The 18,619-nt window shown below is 29.1% G+C and overlaps 5 protein-coding genes across 11 annotated transcripts; 3 read left to right on the top strand and 2 right to left on the bottom strand.

The window, feature by feature from the left end:
• Positions 1–555: 555 nt before the first annotated feature.
• LOC122521395 (uncharacterized protein C18orf63-like) lies at positions 556–1,758 on the top strand. The gene is made up of 5 exons (XM_043642097.1): positions 556–701; positions 923–1,058; positions 1,145–1,319; positions 1,405–1,567; positions 1,656–1,758. The coding sequence occupies exons 1-5, from the start codon at positions 556–558 to the stop codon at positions 1,756–1,758; spliced, it is 723 nt and encodes a 240-aa protein (XP_043498032.1).
• A 476-nt stretch (positions 1,759–2,234) lies between these two features.
• Positions 2,235–2,932, top strand: LOC122521390. The gene is made up of 2 exons (XM_043642083.1): positions 2,235–2,621; positions 2,712–2,932. Exons 1-2 carry the CDS (start codon positions 2,235–2,237, stop codon positions 2,886–2,888), a joined length of 564 nt encoding a protein of 187 aa, XP_043498018.1. The 3' UTR covers positions 2,889–2,932.
• On the bottom strand, positions 2,910–5,651 carry LOC122521384. The gene is made up of 7 exons (XM_043642070.1): positions 5,642–5,651; positions 4,599–4,835; positions 4,291–4,479; positions 3,615–4,209; positions 3,264–3,540; positions 3,092–3,192; positions 2,910–2,934 (listed from the first exon to the last, which is right to left on the bottom strand). The coding sequence occupies exons 1-7, from the start codon at positions 5,649–5,651 to the stop codon at positions 2,910–2,912; spliced, it is 1,434 nt and encodes a 477-aa protein (XP_043498005.1).
• Positions 5,370–10,862, top strand: LOC122517874 (protein abrupt-like). 3 transcript variants are annotated; one of them, XM_043636493.1, is made up of 6 exons: positions 5,370–5,663; positions 6,105–6,294; positions 6,403–6,585; positions 6,680–6,929; positions 9,895–10,209; positions 10,471–10,862. In XM_043636493.1, the coding sequence occupies exons 2-6, from the start codon at positions 6,106–6,108 to the stop codon at positions 10,752–10,754; spliced, it is 1,221 nt and encodes a 406-aa protein (XP_043492428.1). In that variant the 5' UTR covers positions 5,370–5,663; position 6,105; the 3' UTR covers positions 10,755–10,862. The 3 variants fall into 3 exon arrangements, with proteins under 3 accessions (XP_043492428.1, XP_043492419.1, XP_043492409.1); XM_043636484.1 differs by lacking the exons at positions 9,895–10,209; positions 10,471–10,862 and adding an exon at positions 7,457–8,321 and having other exon boundaries at positions 5,371–5,663; XM_043636474.1 differs by lacking the exons at positions 9,895–10,209; positions 10,471–10,862 and adding an exon at positions 7,454–8,321 and having other exon boundaries at positions 5,371–5,663.
• Positions 10,863–12,005: 1,143 nt separating this feature from the next.
• LOC122516397 lies at positions 12,006–16,140 on the bottom strand. Of its 5 annotated transcripts, none has more exons than XM_043634172.1 (6): positions 15,426–16,140; positions 14,789–15,182; positions 14,366–14,645; positions 12,988–13,433; positions 12,443–12,727; positions 12,006–12,314 (listed from the first exon to the last, which is right to left on the bottom strand). In XM_043634172.1, exons 2-6 carry the CDS (start codon positions 15,161–15,163, stop codon positions 12,126–12,128), a joined length of 1,575 nt encoding a protein of 524 aa, XP_043490107.1. In that variant the 5' UTR covers positions 15,164–15,182; positions 15,426–16,140; the 3' UTR covers positions 12,006–12,125. The 5 variants fall into 5 exon arrangements, with proteins under 5 accessions (XP_043490107.1, XP_043490116.1, XP_043490125.1 ...); XM_043634181.1 differs by having other exon boundaries at positions 15,564–16,140; XM_043634190.1 differs by having other exon boundaries at positions 15,788–16,140.
• Positions 16,141–18,619: the final 2,479 nt, after the last annotated feature.

Below are 18,619 nucleotides of genomic sequence, written 5' to 3'. Positions count from 1 at the left end.
CTCAAGTGAAAATTTTGTGTGCTCGTAAGACGGTGATTTATTTTATTCATTTATTTTATTATACATAAGTGATTATGTGGTATATTGTTGTGTTTTTTAAAAGTATTATGAAAATATTTCATTGAACAAATTAAGAAATACGTTTAATTAGATGCTTTCTGTGCACCAAAATGTTACTTGAAAATCTAGAAATCAAAGTAATTTTTTAATAAGGTATTCATGATAAAAAAAATATTTTTAAATTTTTATTATATGAATTGAGTCTCCATAACAATAACCTACTCGTGTTGAGCCCCAAGCTAATGGACTGTTAATTTTTGACTTGTAAAATATTTAATTATTTTATTGATTAAAAAACAAATAAATGTTTAAATTAAAGTATCAAATTAATTTTCCAAATTTCTATTATATTCAAAATTAATCTCAAACTTCGTTTCAATCGTTCTTTCCATCGTCATATCGTTTTTCTTAAAATTAATTTCGTTATTTTATTTTAACAATTAAGAGGAATTATATTTCTCATCTAATTTATTTATTAATAGGAATTAATTAGAAATGGATAATAAGAATAAAGAATTTGTCTCGCATGCTACGCTTCCACGTAAAGAAGAGCTCCGTTGTATTGTTTGTGAAATCGATTTTATCGAAGTTCAAAATTCGTTAGCAAAGTCGAATTATCATTGGCAAACATTAAAATGTCGGTAAGATTATTATATTAATTAATTAATTATCATTATTATTGTGTGTTATGTAAAAAAAGTAAGCGTGGGTAATAGTGATATGCATTTTACCGTACGAAGATTTTCACTTAAGAATCTCTCGAAATTTATGATATAATTTCAGTAAAACATCGATAATTAAAGTATAATCGATTAACTATTTTTAATTTAAATGATTCCGATTAATGTAAATTCATTTTTAGATTAATTATTTATATTTTTCCTGAAATTATTGCATCTCCACAACCTGGCACAAATAATTCAATAGTTATTATCGTTTCTAATAAATTTTTGAAGACTGGAAAATTGCAGAAAACTTTACGAACTTTGAATATGTTGGCAAGTGTTTTATTAATATTAGATATTCATTTTATTTGTTTAAATAATAAAGAAATTCTTTTTTTTATTTAATTTTTATTTTATAGTTTAAAAATCCACAACCAGTAACAATAGAAGATTATATCGTTTGTCTTAATTATACGATAGAATGTAAATTAGCACCAAGATGGAACAAAGTTGGACAATATTTTGTACAAGGAAAACAATTTTATATGTCCATGCAAGAAATGAATGCATTAAAATTGCAAATTTCTATAAATGGTATTTCAATTTATTATCAAATGATTTATGTTTATACATTATTATATGTTTATATATTAGATTTTATATTAGAGCAAATTTATAGATGAAAACGTGTCGTTTAAATTTCAACCGAGGAAACTCAAAATACCGTTTATACAATTAGAAGATTTTTATTTGTTACGTTCAACGATAGTTGATTTTCTAATAGATAATAATGGTTTTATCAATTTGATAGATTTTTCTCAATCGGTATACGCCTTACCAAGGTATTTTCAAATGTTTTAAAATTTTTATTTAAATAATTCTTTTTAAATTTTGATAACATAAATTTTCTATTGTAAATTATTGCTTTAGTATGTGTATGGGAAAAGTCATATCTGTAACTAAAAAGATTCCATCAAGTTGTCCATTCAAAGATTATGTACAATTACGTAGACATTGGAAGAATATGGTATAGTTTATTCTTAAATTTGATTAATTGAAATTTATGAAACTTTTTATACAGCTGATATAATTATTTGCAGTATGGTTATCGGTTACCCCAAACATCTGAAGGAATTATTTATTACAATATTAAATTTCCATTTTCCAGTGTTAATCGTTTCACATATCCAAACACATGCGTAGCTTTTAAACCTATACAATTATTTCCTTGCAATAATAGCGATTATATAATTTCTCAATTTATTGATGATATATGTGAGACAATATCTGATATATGTGGCAAACGGTTACAAATATTGTCGCATCAAAAAACAAATGTACAATTCTTTTCGTTAAATGAAGTATGAACAATTTATTTAATATTATAATTAATTTATTTATATAGTAGAGTGTACATAAAATTTTCTACTTTTTTTATAGTATACATCAAGTATTAACAATAAACTATCACCATTAGAAAACAAAAGAACGAGTTCATTATTTGTGGATATGACAAATATTGAAAAAAAACCGAGATTAAAGTTTTCATCAAAATATGAACATTGGTTATTAACTAATACAGAAAAACCAATGTGTCAAACATTAAAACCAACTGGATATTTAAATGAAATTGAAAAAATTCATACTACGAGTATACCTGTTGCTGTTAGTAATAAAAAAACAATTCTTAATGATCAAGATGAAATAAATGATAGTAAATTAAAGAATAATAATTCTTTACATTACAATGAAACACTTGCTACATCTTCTAATTGTGTACAGCATATGAAGAGAAAATTTCCAGCTTATAATATCAATAGAGAATCAATGGATTCCATACAACAAACTACAAAATTAAATCAAACATTTGTGAATATCAGGAATGATATAAAAATGGTTAGTAAAAATCATCTTGTGCTTTGCAATAATATATTTCATTCTTATTAATAAAATTTATAAATAAATATATAATAATCTTATTTACAGAATCAAGAAGTTGACATAGAATTGTTGGCGAAACTTAACCGATTAAATCAAGTTAATAGTTCTGTTTTAAGAGATTGGTTACAGAGATATTCAATTCCATATAAAGTCAAAGACAAGAAGACTGATTTAATATCAAAAATAATGGACCACATAAAGAAGAAAGGAATTCACAAGTAGAATTAAGTAACTAACATTTTTTTACATGCATATAATTACGTATGATCTAGCATTAAAAGTTTTATATATAAATAATAGTTTGTTTCTTATAGTTTAAATGAATAACAAATAATAAGTAGTTAATTTTATAAAATCAGTATCATTAAAAATCAATAATATAAAATACTTCTATGACAATATTTTACATTTCAATATTTTGATACATTTTTATAGCTTTTAATATGGCTGCCCTTTCAGCAGCCTCTTTTATTCCTATTTCTTGTAAATCATAGTCATTTAACGTTTCCATAAGATCCATGTCTATCTGTGAAGAAAAAAAATATTATTTTTGTTTTAAATCATTAAAAAATAACATGTATCATAAATTATATTTACTTCTTCTTCAAGAAAAATAGACATATGATGACTCAAACCATATCGTTTTAAAAAAATAATCATTTTAGTTTGCTGCGAGTTTAGAATCATTCCTCTTGGAGGAGTTTTGTAACGCGGCGGTGTAGGCGTCTTGTCACCTGATACATTTTCATCATTAATGTATGCAGGTACATTCGGCGAAGATGTAGGACTATAATCTAGTACTACTTCAAGCGTAGTGTTATGATCATTTTGAACAGATGTGAGATCCAAGTCCGCTGGTCGTATAGACCGTAATCTTTGAAGAAATTATTATTTATTATCTTCTTTTTTAAAATAATATTCACCATATAATCCATTACAGTTGTTTACCTTTTAAGTATTACATCTGTTGAATGCATCGAATCATTTTTAAATTTACAAGATTCTATTATTTTATTATACTTCATTTCAATTTCTTCTTCGTCATTTTCATTGATAGTAGCCAAATTTGTATTACAAGTTTGAACAAAATATATATTCGGAGAAGTTGGAAATTTTTCGCAAGAAATTTCTAAGAAAGTAGGCGATATTAGATTTGATTCCTCTTCTGATGTATTTATAGACAAAAAATCAAAGTTAGGTTGTAAATGTTCTTTTTCATGAGCACTCTCTATAGTTTCTGTTAAATTAAATTGATTATTTGTATTAGCATGACTTATATCAGTATATATCTGAGGGATATTAGTTAGAGTATTTTCATTATTAATGTTAGAATCATGAAGTGGTTTTGAAATATATGGAGATTTGTTCTTGCAGTCAGATATAAAATTATTATTGCATTCAGAAATATCATTGTTTGATTCATTTTCCCTTTCAATATCATCCGATTCGTCATTCCAATAATCCTCTATTTCATAATAATGTTTTGCTAAATTTGATATTTCTGGTATCGTTGATAGTTTCATCATAATGTGTGTATATTCATCTATAAAATAGTTAAAATATATCTTTGTATTGTTTCAGTTAGTATATTAAATATATATTGTAAAAGAATAATATATCTTACTGGCTTTGGAAACATCTAAACCCATGTTGATCAAAGAAAAAAACATATCTTTATCATTTTTTAATGCGGCTATACATAGCGGAGTAATATCATCATTCTCTGCATTGTTTAATGTAGATGGACAAATTTCATATATCAGTTGCAACATTTCTTTATTTATTGCTGAAGCTATACCAATTACTGACATTCCTGTTAAATATATTGAAATTCTGTATTTATAGATGTCATAAATATTTTATATTTGCAATATACTAATTATTAATTTTTATTAAAAATTACGAAGAAATAAACAGCTAGTAGTAATGTACCAAGATAGGTCGAATCATTAACGTTTGATTTTTGTTCTAAAAGTAATTTAACAGTATCAACATTTCTATTTCTAATAGCTTGCATCAATGGTGTCCAGCCAAAATTATTTTTCCTGTTAATAATTTGATGATTTTCTTTTTTCTTTAAAAGTTCTTTTATAATATTACAGCAACCGTAAGCTGCGCTAACATGCAGTAAATTTTCACCATAATTATTAACGGCATTCAAAGTGTATTCTGTAATATATATTTCATTATTTTATTAATTGCAAAACAATATTATGGAATACAGTAATTTTACCTTGCGTACGTAATAACTTTATAACTCTTGATTCTATCGCTTCCTTATGTTTTTTTCCATTTTTGTCAATATTATTATTCCAAGTGTTCATTATTTTAATTATTTTAATTAACATTTGTTAAAATTATAAAGGCAATAATAATTACAACGTTATATTTCTGACAGATGATAGATGATATCAAACTTGTAAATATTTATTCTTGTGACCTTATAAATTATATGGCTGTTATAATTAACAAATTAATATTAATATTATTAGAATTTTATTTGTCAGTAAATAAGAAATTTATATAATAGTTCTAATATTGTAATATCATCAGTTAGTGTCAAGTGTCAATTATATTTGGTTTATTAAAAATTTAATAATATATAAAATCATATTTATAATCATTCGAATATAATTGTAGCGTTTGAATTTTGGCGGTTAATTGAGCAGTACGTCACATCCGTAAAAGTTCATAGAGAACATGCCGGCTAGGTGGTGGCAGCACAGTCTCACGCAGTGTGACGTTCGAAATGATTTCTGCAAGCGTTTGAATTTCGCTCGAGGAATCTTATAGACGCTTATCTATGTAATTAAAACTCTTATACATTCAAAATGCATGATATTTAATAATAAGTTTGTAATATCGTCGGAGTGCATTATTCAAGTCTATACGTTTGAAATAAGTCGGACTTAGTGACCGCTTTAAATCTATTGTAACTCACGCTCGGTTGACCCTGTTTTTATACTTTCACCAACCTATTTTCATACATTCATAGCAGTAAGTATACCACGGCTACTATTCAAATGTCAAAATATGTTATATTATATTTAAATGTATGTTTCCTGATACAAAAGTTATGAATATTTGTTAGGTTAGCTTAAAGACGACGCTGAGGTCAAATTTGTTGGGGTGGGGGCACTAATTAAGCAAATGTGGTAGGGGGAAACGGACAAGCATCGCTACCGTTAGCGAATGATTTTTCCGGATATTTATCTTACTAGTGTATTATTTTCTGTCAAAAAATGAACATTTGTCATGACTCTTTGCCAAGTCATCTTTAATGTATATGCATTGTCATAAGTTTAATGAACTCCAATTTTACAACAATATGGAGATAGTGTACTACTTATTATCATAAAAGAATTTTTCAAGCTATGGTTTATTTATTAGTCAACATCATAATTCAACGTGCTCACATGTTGTTGTTTTGAATCGCAGAATGGGGAGCACCAGTCAGTTGTATAGTCTCTCGTGGGGAGAATTCAGCACGTCTTTGGCATCTGCAGTACAATTACTTAGAGGACATGGAGATTTAGTCGATGTAACATTAGCAGCAGGAGGGCGTAGCTTTCCTGCACACAAGATTGTTCTATCGGCGGCAAGTCCATTTTTGCTGGATTTACTGAAGGTTACATCGATATTTTTATATAAATTATAACATTCGATATTAGGATACTATCTGACGTTTAAGATTTTTCATTATTTGTAACACAACGCTATGATCTTTTCAATACAGAGTACACCTTGTCAACACCCAGTAGTGATGCTAGCTGGTATAGGCGCAGATGATTTAGAATCATTATTGGAGTTTGTTTATCGAGGTGAAGTCAGCGTCGAACCATCTCAACTACCTTCTCTTCTTCAAGCTGCTCATTGTTTGTGTATTCATGGTCTAACACCACCAACAATATTAACCGAAGTATATCTTTTTAGATATTTTGTTATTTAGTTTTAAATACTTTTGTAGATATGTATTATACTCTTATCTATATTATAATAATTATATTTATTAGAGTGGCGAGGAAGTACCTGCATCTGCAATACCGGCAGCTAGTGAAGCTTTGTCTCGTGAAACTCTTAGTTCGTATTTCCCTTTAAAAAGGAGGAAAAAGAGAAGAAAGTCTTCTTCATCGTCAGGAAAGTGGGCACGTGGAAGTATGACTAATGATAATGAAAACAGGCATTTAAATACGCACGCAGATGATCATGCTACTACAGATTATGATCCAAAGGATATCGATGCTCACCATGGTGATGACACAGGTGAGATAAAATTGATCTCTTTGTCAGTTGTACAATTTTGTTTTATTTGTCATATTAAATAATTGAATATAATATCGTATGAAAAGAAACAATTGTACAGTTAGTTGTAAATTTGTTAATTATGGAAAAGTTAAGTTTAAAAGAATAAGAGAGAAGTCGATACGCTCTTGTATAAAATAAATTAAAATTTTCTAGTTTAATACGTTCTTTTTTATTATGTGGTTTAAGATATATATATATATACATATACATATATATTTACAATAGCAACAGCGAAACAATTAATTTGTGTTTTGTGTCCGATATATTTGTTTTACCTAGCATATTATTTATCTATCTGTGAGATATATGAAATCTCTTTAGGTTATCCTTTTCATTAATACGGACACAAGCACAACCATCGGTTGGGTTGAACTGCAATGAAAATTGGTAATGCCATATGTTATTATATCTAAGATATCAGAAATTTCAGATAAGAAGGTCAGTTCAGCCCTGCATGGTAACATTGTGTTTGTGTCTGTTAGCAGCAAGCGATCAGTTGGGATATACAAATCATCAGGATAGCCATTCACCTCCTTCCAAAGAGGCTAAGCGAGTAGCAACCGAAAATTCTCAAGCAGGAGCTCATCAGGAACATACGTCAGATAGTGAACATCACTTACAGACAATGACGTCGATACAACAATATTCACCACTGCATATACCTCAGTTTCCTGGTTCAATGAACATGGGCTATCCACCGGGTGTACCGCTTTCTCTAGCACAAGGATCAGCAGCCGGTACAGCTACGTGTAATATAGCAGGAAGTTTAAAAGTTCGTGGTGCTTCAGATTGTCCAGGCATGTGTCCACTTTGTGGTGCTACGTTACGTCAAGCAAGAAATTTACGCAGGCATCTTTTATCGTCTTGCAAGTGTCGATTTAGTAGTCATCCATTGCAAGGTCCATTGTCCGATTCAATGTTGATCGAAGTTAAACCAGAAGTAGAAGTAACGGAATACAGTGATCAATCAGCCAATCATGGGACTGACAGTGGGAATAATAGTGAACGAATTATTTGTAAACCCAGTCCGCTTCCTTCGCCGATATCGCGCGAATCTAATGTATCCCCACGCAGCAATGCACCGTCGCCGACTATAGCCAGATGAAAATATCGGAAAAAGTTGAAAGACAGAACTACTTAGCACTAGTGGTGTTATTGCTCGAATCGGTTCGTCTGTTTCATTTAAAAGGAACATCATGCGTTTAGATTAATTTTTTATTAATTTTTTGTCCCACCTAATTAAAATCCAACCACCAAGTTTTGAATATCTCTCGTTAATGTACTTATTTTCAATGTAAGTTTCATATTGTACATAGCTTTTTTGTACAATAATACGAATAATTATATGTTGTACGGTTTTTTGGATTATATCCAAACGAAAAGAGATTATCATAACATTTATATTTTATGTTTATACATATCTATCTATTTTTTCGGATTCATTTTTTTTCTTTTTTTTTCTTTTTCTCTACGATTATATGTTCCTTTGAATACATACATAAATTATGTTATATGCGGCCTGAGATATTTATAATTCATTTCATCTCATGTAGAATCTTCCATGATAGCAAGTAAGAGCAGTATCCTAGGGTTAATGGGAGTAGCAGTCGATTAAATTTGTAGTAATAGTGCAAGGGATGGGGTATGTATAGTAAAATGTGCTCCGAATTTTTAACGTATTTAAAGATACGTTATTCATTCATTAATTCATTCATTAATTCATTCATTAATTCGTTCATTCATTTTTCATTCATTCATTCATTCATTCATTTTCCATTCATTCATTCATTCATTTTCCATTCATTCATTCATTCATTTTCCATTCATTCATTCATTCATTTTTCATAAAACTCGCAATATAAATGCAAATATAAATGTATATATATGATTTTTATTATTTTTTATTCGTTTGCGTTTAATGTTATTCGATAATTATTTCCTCTCATCGTTCATCGAATGTTAAAACTCATTAATCAAAACATTATTTCGTTTTTTATCAAATAAATATTTTTACCTTAAAAAAAATTATCCGAGAAAAGAAGAAAAGAATTTTTAATGGTATAATAAGAGTCTTGATCCATCAATAGTCATATCATAAATAAAATTTTGAAAATCACGATGATGATGATGAAGAAGAAGAGAAAGAAAGAAAGAAAAACAAAAATGTTTTTTGCACATTCCTTATCGTTTTTATAAATTACAGGAATTGTAAGCAGAAGAGACTATTGAAGGGTCCTAATTAAAGATACAGATTTTCATATACACATACATACTCTATAAATTATTATTATTATATAAATATATAAATAAGCGGTGTAAGAATACGTCGTATAGTAAGAAAAAAAAAGAAAAGAAAAAAAAAGAAAAGAAAGGAATTTTTTTCTCCCCTCTGCGTTTGTAAATAAAGAAAATATATGTGATATCATTTTTTAATAACAATATAGATATTACGAAAAGGAGAACGTAGTGTTATGTTATGTATTTTGTAATTATTAAAATAATATTACCGTATTGTGTGCAATGTATTAAATGCACACGGTGCATCCTGGCAATTCGATATTTTTGTTTTGTTTTTTGATATTATTAAGTTGTACTGATGACATTATTAATTATTTTAGAATTTAGACAAAAGCTATACATATGCATATACGTATACATATATGAATTTACAATACAAGATATTTTAATAACAGCAAAACATATTGTGTATTGTATGTGTGTCATATTATTATAAATAATATTCGTAACGTTATATATTTATATATATAGTTTGTTATATATGTATATATATATAACAAAAAAGTATACCTCATGTAAATACATGCTTTACATACAAGCTTATATGAATTACTAGGTAATATCATTCGTTTATAGCTATATTGTTCTCTATGCAAGATATACTTCTTCATGGAATTCATTTTAGGAGATGGACAATCGAAAACAAGGAACATGTCAGATCAACCAATATCTTGTCCATTATGTGGTGCGATGTTACGCCAATCGAGAAACTTAAGAAGACATTTGGAATTATTACATTTTGGACTCGGCAATGGTAGCAAAGCTGGCCTACATGTGAGACATCGAAGGAATGACAGAGGCGGAAATTATTTTAGACCATCCTTGCCATGCATTCGTACACCGCATGCACCTAGAACGGACTCTCATCATCCAAGAGCTAACGAACATTCGGATTTCCCCACGATGACACCTTTATCTGTTCCTTCGACGGTGAGCTCTGGTACGTCGAGTATATGTAGTACTTAAAATACACACATACACACATGCGTACTTATTTTCCTGGCCGATAAGAATGAGGGAGAAAGAAAAGTGAAATTATTACACGGCGAGCTTCGACGTTGTCTACTATTGATGAATTCATTTCTAAAGTAAGAATCTATTTTTTTTTATTTTTTTATTTGTTATTTCTTTTCAAACGAAAGGAAAGGAAAGAAGGAAAAGAAACAAAGATAAATATTTTTTTTTTTGCCTAAAAATCTAGGCAATCTCATGGGACCAGGTTCGAGTGTATTAGGATCAGCCGAACAGAACGCACATTCCATATCTACAGCTACTTCCTGCGGTGTATCCATGGGACCAGCCAACAACGGGATTTATACGTCAGATACCAGTGCCAGTATGCTTGGCTGTTTGCTACCATCTTTGCCTTCACTGCCTTCTCTTTCATCTCCGCATGATGTTTTTCGACACGGCGAAATGTTACGAGCATATCATGATCCTTCGAGACAACATGCAAGACATTTGCAACGCACTGATGTTACCTAATTTTTACGACCTTATCGTTAAATACGGACACGTTTGCGTTTTTATCTGTTTATATAATTCTATTAGAGTTTTTTCTTTTTTCTTTTCTTTTAAATTTTATTTTTCCTCTCTCCCAATTGGGAATGAATTTATTATATTATATTTTATTTTATTGTATTTTATTTTATTTTATTATATTTTATATATTATATTATATAATATTATATTATATTATATTATATTATTTTATATTTTTTATATATTAATACAATTTAGTAATTTCTTTTTCTTCTTGTTAAACTTGGTGGGAAAAGTGCTTTTATATATATATATATGGATAGATATTTATCTTAATAATTGTAAATTAAGTCGATCATTTATATTTTATTATTTTTTATTTCAACAAAGTCTGCGGATAATTTAATTATTTAAGCCTCTCTCGTTCGTAATTATGTATCTCATAGGAAATCTATTCTTTGTCTTTCTGTTTTCTTCAGTTTTTCTTTCTTTTCTTTCTTTTCTTTCTTTTATAATGGGAAATAGAATACCGCTATTTACTCTGTGCAAATTCGACGTTACGATAGAGAAGAAGTTAGAGATTTATGATTTTATTAGTAATATACAGTACGTCTGAGGATTTTCCAGTCAAACTGTGTTAGCGTGTTCTATGCATGAAAATAAGAAAAAGGATGTTATATGTTAAATTACCTATGTTTTTATAACATTTTTTCTTATTTCTATGCATAGAACAGGCTGAAACTATTTAGCCGAAAAAACTACAGATACCCTGTATAATATATATATATAATTATGTATGAGTCTGGTAGTACAGGTATATCATTTTTTTTATACACATTGTACATAAGTATTGTACAAAGTGATTAAAAAAAAACATAATTAAAAAAATAAGGTGTCAGAATTATAAAACACAATCACGAATCGTGATGTTATCATTTTATTATATAAACGTACGTACACAACAAGATAAGTAAAGTAGAATGCTTCGAAAAACAATATATATATATATAAAACAATATATATATACAACCGATAACAATCGAATTTCATTTTTGATCAGATTGTATATTACTATTATTCATATATACCAATTTTACGGTGACCTGTATAAAAAGTCTTTTTTAAAAAAGAAAAAAACAATAAGATAACACATCGAATGAATGAATGAATGAACGAATTATTTTTTTCTTCCTCTTTCTTTTCGCATTGTTTTTTTCTTTTGGGGGGGAAAGCAAAAGAATTATTGTAAGCGACTTTTATGGCAGTAATTATTCTCAAAACCATTGTTTTATCTTCTCTTTCCGTATATCTCGATAAAATTATCGAGGAGTATTTAGTATCAAGAAAAAGAAAAAAAGAAAAAAGAAAAATAATTTATACGACTAAATTCATTTCTTCTTGTTGTTCAGTATGACCGAGTACAAATGGCCAGTTCCTGTTCGATATCCTTTCAAGTTCACCTCGTAGAAGCCTTAATAAATCATCGATACATTTCACTTCATGTATATCCTGTCTCAGTCTTAAAGCGTCCGATGATAAATCAAGTAACTTCTCTTCCTCGTACTAATCAAGAAAATAACAATCAAGAATCATCATTGGTATCATTATTATTATTATTATTATTATTAAGAAAAAAAAAAAGAAAAGAAAGGATATAACGAAGAAGATTAGAAAATTCTTATTGTAGATACCTCGAAGTCTTTCCTTAGTTCGCAAATATCTTTGAAAATATCCTTACTCGCATGCTGAAGTCTCTCAACACGTTTACGAAGATAACAAATCGATTTATCTGGTTCTCCGAGAACTGGTGGTACATTACCATCGGTTTCTATGGTCAATGCTAATCTTGTTAAATTATCGTGAGCCGAAGTTTTGTCACGAAAACGATCATCGTCCAACAGAATCCTTGCCTTTTCTGGATTACTTTCGAGCTCCTGTAGGATCGATACTACTTCGTTTATGGCCGTGGATCGTACCTACGAAAAAATTGGTATAAATATCTTATTTTTATAATTAAACAAAAAAACAACTAATCTAATCTAATCGAAAAAAAAAGTATATATATATATATAATTTCTTTAAAAATCTTCAGAGAGATTTATATTTTATTATATATATATTATAACATTATTATTTTTATATTAAAGATAAAATTGGATGCTTTATATATTTATTAATATGTATTTTGATTTTTATTTTCAGAAATATTATCAAACATGGGGAAATGATAAAATACCTGAACGAAATCGGTACTGCAAACGCCACTTGATGCAGTATTACCAAGTTCATCGCAAAGATAAAGAGGAGGATTCGTTTGTGTGTCACTTTGAGTTTCAGAACTCCAACCGTTGCTTTGAATACCTGAAGTATCTTCAACAGATGATCGACGAGTTGTTGCTGTTACTGGTTGTTTCTTTAAATCATCCCAGGTAACACTTAGCCTTTCGTAACTCGATCTATTGCTAATAGTATCGGTTGTTGAAGCTTTCGATGCTTCAGTCGTTGTCATCGTCGTCGTTGTTGTTGTTGTCTTCGTTGTCATCCTCTTGAGCACGGCGTCATCCTGAAGGATGCTCGTCGTATTAACGACGGGATTAGGAGAGCTTGTTCGAGTTATTTGTATCTTTGAATTATCTTCGTTCTTGTTGTATGATTCCAACAATGCTCTTAAACGTTGGTCACCTAAATTATTTTTATTTTATTTTTATTAAACACTCGTTGAAGATTAAAAAAGTGTGTCCTGTGTTAAAGCATTATAATATCTAAAGTTTATATTTCAATTATTGATCAATTTTTGCATCTTTTTCTTTTTTTTTTTTGTTAAAAAAGAAAATAGCATGTAACAGATTTAAAGGATGCCTTGTTAAATATTATAATGTCGATTGTTTAAATAAAAAAAACAAATTGTAGATTCGTGTTTCGAAGAAAAGGATTTTAAAATATTTTATATTTTTATAATATTAAGAGAAAAATGTTTTTTTTTTTTTTTTTTTTTTTTTTTCATATAAGAAGAATAGTTAATAAGTATATATAGTCGATTAATTTTGACGAGAATGTCAAAGGATGCATAGTTTTATATGAAGAGTCAGTCACTCGAAAGAAAGCAAGAAAGAGAAAAAGAGACACAAAAATAGGTTTGAAACGTGCGTCAGAGAGAGAGTCTACATCGAAGTATATTTATATACATATGTATATACATATATCGGTAAAATGATCGAAGTTTTATTGAGGTCAAGAGTTACGTTCAGGAATCGCGTGTCCTAGTTTAGAACATCATTGTAAATACATATCATCTCTACTCGTTCTAAAGAACGAATTATACATATTTCGAACGTTCCTTTTAGAACCGTGATATACTTTGTAATTTATTCAACGAGATTTTTCGAGTATTTCTCTCTCTTTTTAATAATAATAATTTTGCTCTCTTTTTTTTTTCTAAATTTCCATTTCCGTCTATCTCTTTTTCTCTCTCTTTTTGTTTCCCCTCTTCTTTCTTTCGCGTAGGTTTTATTCTTTTTTTAGGTTTCCAAGCATCGGGTCGAAAGGAAACCATTTATAAATAATAAAGAAAAAAGAAGAAGAAGAAGAACAATAACAACAAGAAGGATAAGTACCAGTTTGTTTCGAATCGATGAGATAATTAAGTCGTTTTTTCGATAGCCTAGTCTTACGTGGATTTTCATTTTCAGAACTCATACGAGACATAGAAAGAAAACGTGGGGACGGTATTAAAATCCTGTATTCCTCGCATCTGATCAATCTTTCTGGGGTATAACAAATTCCTCGGGTTCGTTGAAGTATCGGTTCACCGCCTGCCAATTCATCGTGCAAATGATGATCTTTTCTTTGGGTTGTTTTCGTCGTCGTCGTTGTCGTTGTTGTTGTTCTTGTATCCTATGAAAAGAAGAAAGAATTTTAGAGTAAATGTTTTTTTGTTTTTTTGATAATCATTTATAAAAATAATCAAACTAAAAGATTTTGTATTATATTTTGTTTATTATATTTTGTATTAAGATATTGTATTATTCATATCGAACCGATTGATCTGTACGAAGAGCGTCCATTTCAATGAGATCGTTGTCCAATTCATCATTAGAATTTCTCGTTAAAGTAGTGAGTTCTATATTTTCACAGGTCTCGTCATCGTCATCGACGTCATTATCGTCATCAGGATTCTTCGAATAATCCGATACAAAGGTGTAAGCATCAGCCTCGTCCGAATCAATGCACGATAGCATTGAAGTTGACGATCCTGACGATCGGCAATCCTTATTTTTATTATTTCCAGTTATATTTGTAGGATATTCCAATCCACCAATGAACCAACCAAATTCATCTTCCTTATTTCCTGGTGATCTATCGATCCTAGCTGTTTCACCACCAGCAGTCCTTCCGTTTAGATAAAACATCATCAATGATCTCAATCATACACTGTTCAAACATACAATTCATTTGATTAGTCAATTTTTTGTTTTCTTTTTCTTTTTCTATCGCTTTAAAACTACTATATTAAATTGTTATTGTATTTTGTGTTAATAATTTTATGATAATTTGTTCTAATTTGGGATTCACGTATACAGTTATTCGTTACTTTACTTATATTTTAATTCAAAAATATTATTATTATTATTTATTATTTATTATTTAATTAATAATAATATAATTATTACTAACTCGCGAAATTTGTTGTTTGATACTATTTGTGCTCGTTTATTTAGGCTATTAATTTCTTTTTCTTTTCCATTCGATGATACATTTAAATCAATAACTTTATACAATTAAATTCATTTTATTAACGTTGTATTAACTCACGAATTTGATCATGCAACGCGACATGAGGCGAGACGAATGCCAAATTTATTTTGAGAAATGTTTAATAAGAGTAATTTGACATCAACGTCAGAAGAGAAGAGACGAAACACGACACATACACACACACACACACTATTGAACGAATATCACAAACTAGAGGGATAAAATTGTCGCGATGAACATTCGAACCGATGATAATAATGATGATGATGATGATGACATACGTTCTGTGGGATACGTCGAACTTGGTCAATGAGCGGATTTAAAAACACTTGTACGACTTCTGCGGCGACGTAGAACTGACGAGAGAGTCTTCAGTGTTAGGAAAGAAAAGAAAAGAAAAGAAAAGAAAAGAAAAAGAAAAGAAAAAGAAAAAAAGAAGGGAAATAAAAAAAAGGCAGAATAAAAATTCACGGTGTCGGCTACGTTGGTAAAGCCCCCAGGTATGTCTTTTTTTTCTTCTTCTTCTTCTTTAACACTCCTCCTCCATCTGTCATCGATAAACGCTAGTTTTATTTTTCAAGTCCTGCCGCCTCTCCTCCCCCCCTCCCCCCATGACCCACGAGAGTAAACATTTTAATTAATATTTAAAACGTCGATGTTCATTTTGCTTTTTTGTATATATATTTTTATTTTTATTTTTATTTTATAAAACCCAACGTTGAACGAAATATATTATTTAGTTAACAAGCCTCGAGTTTTTACGTATTTTTTATTTATTATTATTATTATTGTAAATTGCTGAGACGATCGAAATATCCATGTTTTTCTTTTTTTTCTTTTTTTTTTTTTAGTTTTATTCTCTTTTCCTTAATCTTTTTTCCTTCTTTTCATTTGGATAAAAATTAAAACGTTAACACACGTAAATGTTAAAAACGCGCTTCGATCTTCTCGTAATCGTCATCGCCGTTGAACTGCTGTTGGTCAAACGTTATAGCAACCGTGAGACTCTTTACACGACCATTGCTTGTCGTCATAGCGATTGCTAATTAAATTAAATCCAACTGATTCTCTCCCTCGTTGCCTTTCCCGTTTAGAAACCTGATATTTTTTCTCTTCCTATTATTATTATTTTTCACTTACCTTTAAAATATTCTGCACGTTTATTTGATTGATCGTATTGTTGATTTATATGTTCATCGTGAATTTACAAGTTTAATGAACTCTCGATCTCTTCTTAAATAAAGAATACAAAAAAATTTACCAAAGAGTTAGAAAAAAAAAAGAAGAACACAGGAGAAAGAAGAATGCACGCACCCACTTTCATCGAACTTCTTCTAAATACTAAAAATGTTTTTGGTTTCCCTTTTTATTTATTATTATTTTATTTATTATCATCGAAGAAAAATTATTTGTTTTCCTTTTTCTTTTTTCTTCCGTCGATAAGATTTAATTTAAACAAATTTACTCTGAGCCAATTACGTTCGAGTCATTTGTCGATTACGCCGGGAAAAATTGTGTATAAAACATTATAACAAGGTTCAGTTCTATATTTATTCGAGTTTTACATAGGTTGTTTTTTTGTTTGTTTTATTTTTATTTTTGTTTTGTTTTTATCGTTAGTGCATTCGAGACACGATTGGCCTGGCCTCTTTCTTCTTATATGTGTGTTTTTAGCGATAAACTGTTTGTGACCCCTGTACCGAGTGATAAATCTCGCTGACTCAAAGCCGGATCGACTAGATCCTCCACGTTTGGCAGACACAGTATTTATTTCACAGTTGCAACGAGTACAACTGCTGAAAGAGAGAAAGAGAGAGAGAGAGAATTAACGTCATAGTAAACAATATCTTCTTCTCTCTCTTTCTCTTTTACATTTATAAATACAAATATATCTGTATGTGTATTTTATAACGCGTTGCAAGTGGTCGTTCGTATTATTAACGATGAATTAGTTTTTTTTTTTTCTTTTTCTTCCTCTTTTTTACACTTTTCATCCTTTTTATATTATTAATTTTTTCCATACATTTTAATAAATCTTTAATTATGTATATTAAATGAAATAATCAGACCGAGTGCCGAGTTACGTTAGACAATGATCTACGAATTGTATAAATTTAAATACAAAGTGTTTAATTTAAAAACAAAAAAATAAACTTTTACTCGAATTTTTCATTAATTTAAAGTTAAACGACGAGAGATATACGATCAATTAGATTTACGATTTTATTTTATTTTATTTTCCCATATGTTTTCTCTAATCTCTCTCTCTCTCTCGATTTTTACAACAAAAATATCTATTATTTAAATGAAATAATTAGATACAATCAATGCTCGAAATATTAATTTAATTGACAAATTTACAAATAAAAAATAATATATATACATATATATAGCACGACAATTTGTATAAAAAAAAAAAATAAGAACAAAAAAAATAAATTAGAAATAAATATGTATATAATTTTTCTCCATTCGCAAACAAAACAACTTTCCGTATCCCAAATGACAATGTCATTTTAATAATAACTCGTTTGATTTATCGATTAGATCGTTTTAAATGGCACGCATCTCTCGATGTATCATGATTTATCGATCAGAAATAAAACGTAAGTTTATTCTAAAATTGCACGTTCTAAACTCGCGCACAGTTTATATAGAAATTGACCTTTGACCTCGTAGCACGAACGTTCTTCCGTTTTAAAGGCTGTTTAAACAACTAACCAACCAACCAACCAGGTTAGAAAGAGAGAGAGAGAGAGAGAGGGGAAACGATTTATTCACTCCTCGTTTACGTGAGGGGTCTCGTTATCTTTCTCTCTCTCTCTCTCTCTCTCTCTCTCTCTCTCTCTCTCTCTCTTTCATTTTACACAACACACGTACCTTCGCGAAATTTCCGTTTAAACCGACAAAGACTAATTTTATCGAGGAACGATTAGCTAAGATAGCTATCGTAACTTGGCCCACCTACTTCTACTTCACTTATACTAACTTCACATATCGTTTCACTTCTCATCCGTTCGTCGTAAAGAAATCTCGTTTTTTTTCTCTCTTTCTCTCTCTTTCTACTTCTATTTCTATCATTATCTATCTACCTATCTATTTATTTATCTCTC

Source organism: Polistes fuscatus, unplaced genomic scaffold (genome assembly GCF_010416935.1).
Source record: "Polistes fuscatus isolate 324 unplaced genomic scaffold, CU_Pfus_HIC Scaffold1, whole genome shotgun sequence".
Lineage (NCBI taxonomy): Eukaryota > Metazoa > Arthropoda > Insecta > Hymenoptera > Vespidae > Polistes > Polistes fuscatus.
Note: the sequence above shows the minus strand (reverse complement) of the source record. Positions and strands in the feature narration are given on the sequence as shown.